The following is a 12786-nucleotide window of genomic DNA, read 5'->3' as shown; positions in this document are numbered from 1 at the left end:
AGTACCCATTTAAATCCTTTACTATTTTTCAAAATATATGTTAGCAATTAATTTCAATGAAGACAAACAATATAATTAGCCAACCAATTTCTAACTCATTCACTGATATTTAAATATATGTTGTTTTAATTCTAAAAGGACTACGTAATTGAAAAACATGGACTAACATTCAGAAAAAACTTACATAACAGCCAGTAGTGTTCCTCAACCAGACTGACTGGGATATTACAGTGAGTACAGAAAAGGCACAGCATATATGAGCAGCACTCTGTACACTGAAAGGTCACATTAGATGTTCATATATAATAGCCTATTAACTTGGATAATTTAACTACCAGGGCTACTGGGGAGAAGGGGTAGAGAGGTGAATATTCTATGGTATGGTTAATAAGCATGCTCTTCATACTCAGGAAAATCTATTTCCATATTATTTGACATCTGTTTTAAGCAGTCACTTGTTAAAAACTGCTTTGAATGTTTTATTTTCTTGTTTCCCTAGTGGTGATAAAAATTATTTCACTATGTTCGGTCCAATATACCCTCACTAACAGATCCTCTTCACAGCGTATGAAGATAGTATATAGAAACGATCCATAGTTTCTATAAAAAGCTTAAATTTCTCCTTTTCTCCCAAAACTTTAGTTTTGGAGCCAAATACAGTCCATGCTCACACTCCATTTGTTTAAAAGTACTTAGAAGTATAATTCAGTGATTAAAGAAATATTACAAAACTAAAAAGGGTTCTAAAAATTGTACACAGTCAAGAAAGAATGTAAGACAAAACTTATTAATGTTCCAAATAAATAAGTGATCCAATTTTCAATAATTTTTCATTTTTTGTTATTTTTCATTAACAGCTTTCAAAGCCCTGTCTGAAACAAGCTGATACAGAGAAATTAAGAGCAGTAATCAAGCGAGAAATGATAGACCAGCTGGGTCGACATCAACTTGGCAAAACGTGAATACAGTTCAATAGCTGAAACAGATGCTAGAGTTGTTGAAAAACTCTGCAGGAGATATTGATATATTTTCTTCATATAATGCAGAATGACTGAATAAATGTCAAAAGCTCGAAATTGATAAGGAGAAATGACTGACGGTCAAACTCCTTAAAAAATAGAAACCAAGTAGAACAATTTCCAACCTATGCAAACATCGTATAGATACTCATTTCTTTCAGTGCCTGAGTATGCCAATATATCAATCAGTCCTTGAAAGTAAATTATATATAACTGAGCTGGGGTAGATTTCTCCATAGATTTTCCCCTCTCTCTTCTTCTTCCTGGAGAAACCTACACTCTTGAAAAATACTTTATCCTAAAATCTCCAAACACTGATTTCTATCCCAGAAGTGTTTCCCTGAGGTTAGAGGCAAGCACCCTCCCCCCAAATCTAACGCAGCACAAGGTAATTTTAAAATCCATTCCTGTAAAAGCAACACTGTTTGCAGAGTTTGAAGAGCTCGGCAACAAACCCCAGCTACCAACAGCTGCTTGTTCAAACATATGCTTTGTCATGGTCAGCTTCTAATTGTATTCATAATGATGTAATAGCTTTAATAATCCTACCTTCCATGCCAGCTGTTTTTCCTGTCACTCCATCATGCCAATAAGTTGGCTGCTGTAACAAATCAAGATAGGGCACAACAGCATCTTTCCCCTGATTCTGTCATCTTCCTGAAAGCATTCTATTACTGCCGACTGCTGGGAACTAGAAAGTCTATTTAAATTCCAACAGCTCCCCTTTCGCATGATTCAAGTTAGGTTAGGTGGGCATGCCTAACATGATTCTCTCAGTCATTTATTATGCAGCTGCTACAACGTCGGTGTGGTAACCACTCTGACTATCTGACACGTCAGACGAACAAAACCTACACCTCGGAGCAAACACATGAGCCACAGCCGCGTTCAGCGTTTAACGAGCATTCTTCCTGCCTAAAAAACAGTGGATCTGCAAATCTCTTTCAGTGTCGACTCAACTCGCTCCTCTGTACAAATGCAAAGCCCTTGGATTAGATTCTTTTCTTAACTCTGTAAGATGTAGAGTTCCTTGCCACACAGCATCTTATTCACATTGAGATTCTGGCTAATTTTAACTTATTTTCCTAGTCCTTTTAGACTAAAAACTCTCTCTTCTCATTGTACTTTTGAAATCAGAAGGTCGAGTGCTTAGCTCTACATCTCCGTTTTTGCTTTATTATAAAATATAGCACATATTTTCTCAAATGGAATTTGTCCCTTGTGATTCTATGGGAAATTTTTAAATAAAAAGATTTTTCAGAAACATTTGTTCTGTTTTTCACAATGGAGACATTTAAAGTCTGTTAGTCTGCGTATTTCTCTCAAGGGTGGACTTAATACTTAATGTTTGACTTGAAAAGTGTGTTCTCTTCACAAAGTAAGAAATCAGATTAGCTGATGCTCTTACACAACTCTTTTACCAACTAAATAAGTGCTACTTCAAGAAAATGAATATTGTATTTAAAAATACTACTCATAAATTTGTGTTTTTAAAAATGTAATTGCCATCACTCTATATATTATTAATATCACCTAAAATTTGAAAGTCTATGTTTCTTTTGGGAGACTAATATTTACAGTCTAAAATTATATCAAAGTTTTATAACTTTATAAAGTTTAAGTGTTTCCATGAGAAAAAAAATGCTTAAACGGGAGAATTGATCAAATCTTTCATTTCCTCTCAAACATCTATTGGATATTCAGTTTGGCAGGGGAGCTATCCTCCCTCGGCATAAAAAGTAAGTAACTGGTTAAATAGCTACATTATGAGACTGTAAAAATATTTCACTTAGTATATGTGAAACTTGCCAATAAGACTATTCTGAAATAGTGTTTCTCAAAGGGCTGCATTTATGCATGCACACATGGATATACTTCATCTATTCTACCACCATTTTAATTTTTATGTTACAAACCAAATCCCTACACAGCAATAACAGAACATACACAGAAATTAGTAACTCATACTTCATTATGTTTAGTTTATAAGTTCTAGAAGTAAATGAGAGACAAATGGAGTCTGTCTGGACACACCAATGTTTATTATATGTCATTCTTAAAGATAATTCAAACATTGTCATACTATTTGAAATCAGGAAGCATGCTTACTCCAACTTTGTTTTCAAGATTGCTTGAGTTGGGTCTTTTGAGGTTCCAATCACAGTTTACAATTGTTTTCCCTTTTCTGTAATAAATGTCATCGAAACTGTATTATATCTGTAGAAGGCTTTGAACCCTTTAGTCATTTTAAATTTAAATCTTTGAATACATGCACATGAAAAAGTTGTCTATTTGCATCTCTTATTTCTTGCATCAGTATTTTATAGTTTTCACTGTATACATATTTAACCTCCTTGGATACACTTATATCTATGTACTACTTTATTTCTTTTATTGCTATTATAAATGGGATTTTTTTCATTTCCTTTTCTAATACTTCAGTGTTGACATAAAGAAATGGTATTGATTTTTGTATGTTGATTTTGTTTCTTGCAACTTTACTCAATTTATTAGTTCTAACAATTTTTATGGAATCTTGAGGGTTTTGTACATATAGGATCAAGTCAGTTGCAAACAGACTTCTTTATTATTAATTTTATTGGTACACATTTGATATACATGATTACATTCATTATAGGGAATTTGTACCTCTACATAATATATTTTGATTCTTTTTTCCCCACTCACCTCCCTCCCTTTAACCTTTCTTCTCCTCCTTACTTACAAATGCTTTGCTTCCATTTTTTCCCGTCTACTCTCTTTTTTCTCTTCCCTCACCCCCCTCCCTTATGCTCTTTCTCATAAATATTGGGAAGCAGGAAAATAGTTTTAATTCTTACTTCCATTTTGAGTGTCTTTTACTTCATTCTTTTGCCTAATTGGTCTGAATAGGATTTCCAGTGCTATGTTGACTAGAAATGATAAGCTTAGGAAATCTTTCCCTTTCACTACATTTTACAAGAAAAACTTTCAGTTATTTCACACCGATTATAATGTTAACTTGGGGCTTTTCATAAGTGTTCCCTACTATGTATGTGGACATTTGCTCCCCCTATTTTGTTGAGAGGTGTATTTATCATGAATGGATGTTGAAATGTAGCAAATTACTTTTTTGAATTTATTAAGATAACATGGATTTTATCTTTCATATTAATGTGGCATGTCACACTGAATGATTTACATATGGTGTGACAATCTTGCATCCCAGGAATAAATCCTACTTGGCCAGAATATATAATCTTCTTGATGTCCTGCTGGGTTCAGTTTGCTAATATTTTATTGAGAATTTTTGCATCTACTCTCAGCAGAGATGCTAGTTTGTATTTTTCTTGTGGTCCCTTTGTTTGGCTTTGGCATTGAGATGATTCTGGTATCATTAAATGAGTTTGGAAGTGTTCCTTCTACTTGTTGGAAGATTTTATAAACGATTGGTAGTACTTCTTTCAATGCTTGGTGGAATTCACCTGTGAAACCATCTGCTCCTGGGCTTTTCTTTGTTGAGAGGTTTTTGAGTACTGCTTCAATGTCTTTACTATTGTTTAGTTCAGGTTTTCTATGTCCACTTGATTCTTTATTGGTAAACTATAGGTATCCAGGAATTTATCCATTTCCAGGTTAGTCATTTTTTGGCATATCATATAGTTTTTCATAATAGTTCCTTATGATACATTTTTAAATTCCTGAAGTATGTTTTGAAATTTTTTCTCTTTTATTTCTGGTTCTGTTTCAGGCTTAACTCAGTCTTTCTCTAGTTCATCTAAAAACATAAGGGTCAGTTTTGTTGATGTTTTAAATTGCCATTCTAGTCTCTATTTTGATTTATTTGGGCCCCACTACTCATTATTTCTTTTCTTCTAGTAACTTTGGGCTTATTTTTTTAAAAAAACTTTTCTAGTTTTTTGAAGTATAAAGCTGTGTTTTTGAGATTTGTCTTCTTTTTTATTGCAGGTGCTTATATCTATAAACTTCCTTTTCAGTACTATTTTTCCGGAATCCTATAAGCTTTGTTAGGTCTTTTTAAAAAAAATTTTATTAAATTCTTTTATTGGTATATTGTAGGTATATAACACAATTACATTTCTCATTGGGAATTGTACCTTTACATGATGCATCTTGGTTCTTATTTTTTCCACATTCCTAGCTCTCCCTTCACCCCCTCCACCCTTCCCCATTTACAAAGACTTTATTTCCATTTTTTCCATTTCTCAGCATTTTTCCTTTCCCTTCTTTCCTTTCCCCTGCCCCTCCCACTACCCCTACCCATTTGGACCTTTTCTTCCTATTTCACATTATTGATTATTCATTCTAATCATTGGTACATTTTAGGTATACAATATAATGACATTCATCATTGGAAATTTGCACCTTTACGTAGTCTCTCTTGGTTCTTATTTTTCACGCTTGCCCAGCCCTCCCTTCGACCCCTCCATTCCTACCTATTTACAAAGATTTTGTTCCTATTTTTCCATTTTCTCCTATTAATCCCATTCCCTTCTATCCTTTCCCCTAGACCTCCCACTTCCTTCCCCTTTGACCCTTTTCTTCCTATTTCACATTACCTATTATACATTCAGTCCTTATTTACACTTTCAGTTTCTCACACCAGAGAAACTATTTGGTATTTATACATGTGTGTCCTATTTATTTCACTTAAGAGTATCACCTCAATGTGCATCCACTTAGCTATAAATGTCTCTAATTTCTCATTTTTTATGGCTGAGTAGTACTCCATTTTATTAAAAAAACCACATTTTCTTTATCCAGTCTCCAGTTGATGGGCATTTGTGTTAGGTCTTGACTTTTTGTCTCAAGTTATTTTAAGAATTCTCTATTAATCTTATTGACTCAACAGTTGTAGAAGAATGTGTTGTTTAGTTTCCATGTATTACTCAGTGTTCCCATTTTATTGCTCTTATGAACTTCTGGTGTTATTATATTGTGGTCAAAAAGATGCTTTGTATGAGTTTTGTATTCTTAAGATTTGTTTTGTAACTTAATATCTGATGTATTGTGCAGAATGTTCATTGTGTGCTTGAGAAGATCTCCTACTGTTGAATGTAATGTTCTGTGTTTCTGTAAGGGTCTACATATTTTACAGTTTTGCTCAAGTCCACTGTTTCTTTGACCTAGCTATTCCCCTTCTATGTATCTTCCTAAAAGTGTTAAAGGAATCATATAACAGCAACACCTGCATACCCATGTTTATAGCAGCACAATTCACAATAGCTAAATCTTGGAAACAGCTTGTATGCCCATCAACACATGAATGGATAAAGGAAATGTGGTATTTAAACACAAAAGAGTACTACTCTTCCATAAAGAAGGATGAATGTGAGTCATTTGTAGGAAATTGATGCACCTTGAAACCAGAAGCTTAAATGAAGTAAATCAGACAGACATGCTTAAATATAGCATGGATTCTTTTATATGAGATACCTAAATGATAAATAAAGAACATAAAAAGATAGATATTAGAAAGTACAGAAATAGAACTCTCTAAAATGGGAAGTGGATGAAGAGACGGAGGGAGGTTTGGAACGGAAGGGAAAGGGGATGCAAAGAGGAATTAAGGTGTGTTATGTAAATGTAACAACCCCACACAAAGAATGTAAACATTATGTTCTGCAAACATGTATTAATAAACAATAACTTTAAAAATAAATTTATGTTTGGATTTTTTGTTTTTACTGAGGCTTGGGCAGTTAGACAGTAAAGACTTCCACTATTACTCTATTGCTACCTCTTTCTCCTTTTATATCTATTAATATTTGCTTTTTATACTTAGGTTCTCTGAGGCTAGATGTATATATCTTAAATTATATCTATTTAATTGATCCCTTTATCATTATACTGTGACATCATTTGCATTTAGAACAGTTGTCTTGTTCTCTATTTGGTGTGGTGTGAGTATGGCTATTTTGCTTTCATTTGGTGAATACTTGCATGAGACATCTTTTTCCATCCATTCACTTTCAGCCATGAATCTAAAGTGAGATTTTTAAGACATAATATCCTTGTATCTTTTTAAAAATCCATGTAGATATATTTCATATTTTGGGGGGGTTAGTCCATTAAATTTAAAGTGATTAATAGGAAATTGCCATGTTGTCAATTGTTTTCAGTTTGTCTTTTAGTTCTTTTTTTCCTCTAGCTTCCTATCTTGCTGTCTTCCTTTATATGCCCCTTGTCTTGTACTGATAAGCTATATTTTTTCTTTTGTGTGATTTTTTAGGTACTTTCTTTGGGCAATTTACATTAGACATCTTATAACCATATCTTTTGAGTTCATCATTTAGAACTCTAGACTTGTCTCTCCCTTCATTCTATCTTAATGGTATTTTAGGCTACTGATATCACAGTTTACATCTATTTATTCTGCATAGCCACTAATGTAATTTAGTACTTTTGTATTACAATGAAAAACAATTTGTACCCCAGTGTTATAATAGTACAGTATTAGGTTTGTGTTTATGTATTTACCTTTACCAATGACTTTCATATTTTCATAAGCTCTATTGCTGCTGTTTGATGTCCTTTAACTTGAACTCCCTTTAGTATTTCTTGTAATGCGTTATCTAATGATGAAAATTCACTGAAATTTCATTCTAAGAAAGTTTTTACACTACTTTTTTTTTTTGTACCAGGGATCAAACTCAGTACCTCGGGCTTGCAAGGAAGGCATGGTGCCACTGAGCTAACTCCCGGGCCCTTATCTTACTTCATTTAAAGTACATGTGAACTGCTCAGGGAGTTAGCTCAGTGGCACTATGCCTAACCTGCAAGTGCAAGGTCCTGAGTTCAATCTCTGGTATTGAGGGGAAAAAAAGCTAACGTTTAAAGGACATGTATGCTGGACATAATATTTTTGGTGGCGAGTTTTTTTATTCTTTCAGAACTTTGAGTATATCCTCACACTACCTTCTGCCCTGCAGCTGTCCCTTGTTTTTGATTCTCAATAACCCACCCATTTTTCAGGGATACTCTTAAAACATAATTTTCTGTGGGAGGCATCTTTTATCTCCTTGATAAAATTATATACTCCTTCTATGTAATTTTATAGATCCTTGGGTTTCCTTTATCTTTGTAAAATAATAAATACGCATAATTCAGATACACATTGTTGTAGGATCATGTACATGTACACAACACACAAAGACTTGCACAAACTTTTACATCATGAATGTGTTCATGAGTCTGTGTATCTCCATGCACTTATCTACCTATATCTAGTATATAAATATTCATTCAAATTTTACATTGAACCTATAAGGAGGATCTATTATTATAAATGTATCTTGCAAATGGGACAACTAAGGCAAAATTAAAATGCCAAAGACTGTCCAATTTTATTGGTTTAAATGTATTTCCTACTGTAATATTCATTCATTTTTGTGAATAGGTTCTTGCTATGTAGTTCAGGCTGGCCTTGAACTCACTATGTGGCCCAGGCTAGCCTCAAATTCATCATGATCCTCCTTTCTCAGCCTCCTGAATTTTGGGATTACAGACAAGCACCACCACATCCAGCTCAGTATTAGTTCTTTATACTAGAAATCATGGTTATCATGTCCTAGTCCTAGTGCACTACTTAAAATCTCTATTCTATTAATTCACACATCCTGTAGAACTTGCTTTACATGATTCACTATGCTAAGCACCGGTGATGGTCAAAATTAACATGCATCCTTTTATTTTTCATGAGATTATGGTCTAGAGCAAGTTTTCTAAGCACACATACAAGCATTCATGGATAGAATGTATGTTAACAGAAATATGAGAAACATCACACTTCATTTTCATTAATGTCTAATTCAAGTGTAGTGTGATTTTCACTTATGCTTGTAGTATATTAGTAATAACAGTATTAGAAGGACCTATGATTTTTGTTGCTAATAAAAATAAGTATTTCCTGTCATTTTATAGATGCCTCCTTTACTGAAAATATTTTTATATTCATTGCTAGTTAACATTATCGGTCAGTGATGGTGAACCTTTTATAGCTTTCAATGGTAACAAATAGCCAGCTGCAGCATGTGTGCCATGATTTCACCACCTCCAGACAAGTGTTATTAACCCCACTGATATATTTTGTTATTTAATGTGCTCATAAGTATGTATATTATGATATCATACACTTTAAATATTTATAAAACTGTTTTTCAACATATCTAGTTTCTGCTATCATCCTAAGTGTTTTTTATTGCATGTTTAAATGTAATTCAGATAAGCTTTACTAGATTTCAAAGGCCCTATAGTGTAAGGGCTTTATTTTTGCCAAGTATAAAAGAGACCCATGTTTGACACCCTGTCCTAGAAAGTGGGAGAATATGCCACAGGGTTTAATAGCATCACCACCGTAACCACAGAACCTGGGTTCAAATTACAGAAACATGAATTATAATTGATGTGCTCTATGGCAAGTTACTTAACTTCAGTTTACTCCTCTTTGCTCTTTTACCTTCTTGCTATGAAAATAAAATTAAGATGAAGATTATAAAATACCTACTCCAATGGCTAACATCTATTAAACTTTTAATAACTGTTGGAAGCTATTCGTGAGAGAGCTAGATATTAAATGACCATGAGAAATGACATTTTGAAAATATATGCAAACTATTAATGGTTTTTACAAATGTGGTTCTCATACACTACTAATGGAAATAAAAATGGTAAAAACTACTCTGAAACATGGCAGTATCTTAAAATGCTTAAAATATATATATCCTATAAAAGCCACACTTTCCATTTTGAAAGGAATTAAATTTTCTGGCCATATTTATTTATAAAAAAGAAAGCATATGGCCACCAACAAAACTTCAAGAATATTCGTAGCAGCTATATTTGCAATAACTCTGAACTATATATAAGTCATCTTTTAATCATTCTCTGACTAAGTAAATAATGGAATAGTACTTTGCCATGCAAAGGACTGAGAAATTAATGGATGCATCCACATGAATTGTAAAATAATTTTTCGAACTGCAAGAAACCAGACAAGAAAAGTACATGTTGTCCTTTGTACTGTAGGATTTCACCTACACAAGCCACTACAATATACAAATAAATCCTAGATTATTAATTGCCCAGAGAATGTAGGGGTGATGAACAAGAAGGGTGGTTACAAAGAGTCACAAAGAAACTTGTTGGATGGTGTATATATCTATTATCATTGCTGTAGTTTATGGATACACATGCAGATATCACAATGCATCAAGTTGTACATTTTAAGTGTAGACAGTTCATTACATGTCAGTTATAGTTCAGTAACAGTATTTTTAAAATTACCAATTTTGGAGCATTTGTAATGATTTAAGGAGTTAAAATATAACACTCTCACTTCCTTAAATAAAAGTTACTCTATAAAATTTCATATGTGAAGAATGTATGTCCTAAATAATTCTGACAATTGTACATAGTAACTTTATTTTTTTAAATTGTTTTATTGGTACATTTTAGGAATACAACACATTTACATTTCTCATTGGGAACTTGTACCTTTACATAATGCATTTTGGTTCTTATTTTTTCCCCATTCCTAGCTCTCCCTTCACCCCCTCCACCCTTCCCTATTTGAAACGAATTTATTTCCATTTTTTCCATTTCTCATCATTTTTTCCTTTCCCTTCTTTTCCTTCCCCTGCCCCTCCCACTACCCCTGCCCCTTTGGACCTTTTCTTCCTATTTTGCATTATTGATTATTCATTCTAATCATTGGTACATTTTAGGTATACAATATAATGACATTCATCATTGGAAATTTGCACCTTTACATAGTCTCTCTTGGTTCTTATTTTTCACCCTTGCCCAGCACTCCCTTCAACACTTACATCCCTCCCTATTTACAAAGATTTTGTTTCCATTTTTCCATTTTCTCATATTAATTCCATTCCCTTCTTTCCTTTCCCCAAACCCTCCCACTTCCTTCCCCTTTGTCCCTTTTCTTCCTATTTTACATTACTTATTATATATTTTAGTCCTTATTTAAACTTTCAGTTTCTCACACCAGAGAAACTATTTGGTATTTATACATGTGGTCCTATTTATTTCACTTAAGAATATCACCTCAATGTGCATCCATTTAGCTATAAATGTCTCTAGCTTCTCATTTTTTATGGGTGAGTAATACTCCATTTTATAAAAAAAACACATGTTCTTTATCCAGTCTCCAGTTGATGGGCATTTGGGCTGTTTCCAAGTTTTGGCTATTAAAAATTGTGCTGCTATGAACATGGGTTCACATATATCACTGTGGTATGATTCTTTTAATTCTTCGGGGAAGATACCCAGCAGTGGAATAGCAGGGTCAAATGGGACTTTCAGTTCTAGTTCTTTGAGGTATCTCCATACTGATTTCCACAGTGGTTGCACCAGTCTGCAATCCCACCAGCAGAGGAGAAGGGTTCCTTTCTCCCCACACCCCCGCCAGCATTTGTTATTGGTTGATTTCATGATAGCAGCCATTCTTTCTGGAGTGAGGTGGAATCTCAGAGTTGTTTCCATTTGCATCTCTTGAATGACCAGTGATGTTGAACATTTTTTCATATGTTTATTTGCCATGTCTACTTCTTTGTGTGAGAAATGTCTGTTCATTTCAGATGCTCATTTTTGGATTGGGTCTTTAAATTTGGAAGGTCTGATTTTTTTAAGGTCTTTATAGATTCCAGATAGTAGACCTTTGTCTGAAGAAGAGCAGGTGAAGGTTTTTTCCCACATTGTGGGTTATCTCTTCACACTGCTGGTGGTTTCTCTTGCTGTGCAGAAGCTTTTTAATAAGAAGAGATCCCACTTGTTGATTGTTTGTGCTAGTTCACAGGCAACTGAAGTTTTGTTCATAAAATCTTTTCCTACACCCATGTCTTCAAGAGTTCTACCTAACCTCTGTTCCAGCCGGTTCAGAGTTTCAATCTTAATATTTAGATTTTTAATCCATTTTGATTTTAGTTTAGTGCATGGCTAGAGATATAGGTTGAGTTTTAATCTTTGGCAAGTTGAAGTCCAATTTTTCCAGCACCATTTATCGAAGAGGCTATCTTTCCTACAGAGAGGGTCTTTGGCTCCTTTATAGAGGATGAGTTGGCTGAGCGTGTCTGGCATTGTTTCTGCATCTTCTAATCTGTTCCCCTGGTCCTCAAGTCTGTCTCTTTGCCAGTACCATGCTGTTTTTAATACAGTAGCTCTGTAATATAGTTGCAGGTTGGGGATTGTGATACTACCTCCCATGTCTCTGTTACCTAGAATTGCTTTTGCTATTCTGGGTCTCTTCTTGTTCCAAATGAATTTTTGGATTGTTTTCTCAATGTCCGTGAAGTATGCTGCTGGGATTGCAATTGGAATTGCATTGAATCTATATAGCAGTTTTGGAAGTATGACCATTTTCACTTTATTAATCCTTCCTACCCAGGAGCAGGGGATGTCTGTTCATTTTCTGATATCATCTTCAATCCCTCTTTTCAGAGTGCTATAGTTTTCAGAGAAGAGGTCTTTGATTTCTTTCATTAGGTTGATTCCTAGGTATTTCAGCTTTTTGGATGCTATTGTGAAAGGAATTATTTGCCCTATTTCTCTCTCAGTGAGTCTGGCATTCATGTAGAGGAAAGCTATTGATTTTTGTGTGTTGATCTTGTATCCAGCTACTTGACTGAATTTGGTTATTAAGTCTAGAAGACTTTTGGTGGAATTTTTGGGGTATTCTATATAGAGTATTATGTCATTTGCAAATAATGACAATTTGATTTCTTCATTTCCTATCTTTATTCCTTTTATTTCT

The 12786-nt window shown here is 33.9% G+C and overlaps 1 protein-coding gene across 8 annotated transcripts in view; it reads right to left on the bottom strand.

Moving 5' to 3' along the window:
• The window catches only part of Dmd (dystrophin), a 2486572-nt gene that overhangs the window by 2187762 nt on the left and 286024 nt on the right, over positions 1 to 12786 (bottom strand). Inside the window, exon 1 of one of the 8 annotated variants that reach the window (XM_087189974.1) lies at positions 1569 to 1808. The exons of the other annotated variants lie outside the window; for them this stretch is intronic. Within the exon in view, the coding sequence (XP_087046100.1) occupies positions 1569 to 1575 (7 nt within the window). The 5' untranslated portion in view covers positions 1576 to 1808. Of the gene's footprint in view, positions 1 to 1568; positions 1809 to 12786 lie in introns of those variants that run through there. 8 annotated transcript variants of the gene reach the window in all.

Source organism: Heterocephalus glaber, unplaced genomic scaffold (genome assembly GCF_053883595.1).
Source record: "Heterocephalus glaber isolate CG9 unplaced genomic scaffold, H.glaber_assembly_v1.0 deba00001547, whole genome shotgun sequence".
Classification (NCBI taxonomy): domain Eukaryota; kingdom Metazoa; phylum Chordata; class Mammalia; order Rodentia; family Bathyergidae; genus Heterocephalus; species Heterocephalus glaber.
Note: the sequence above shows the minus strand (reverse complement) of the source record. Positions and strands in the feature narration are given on the sequence as shown.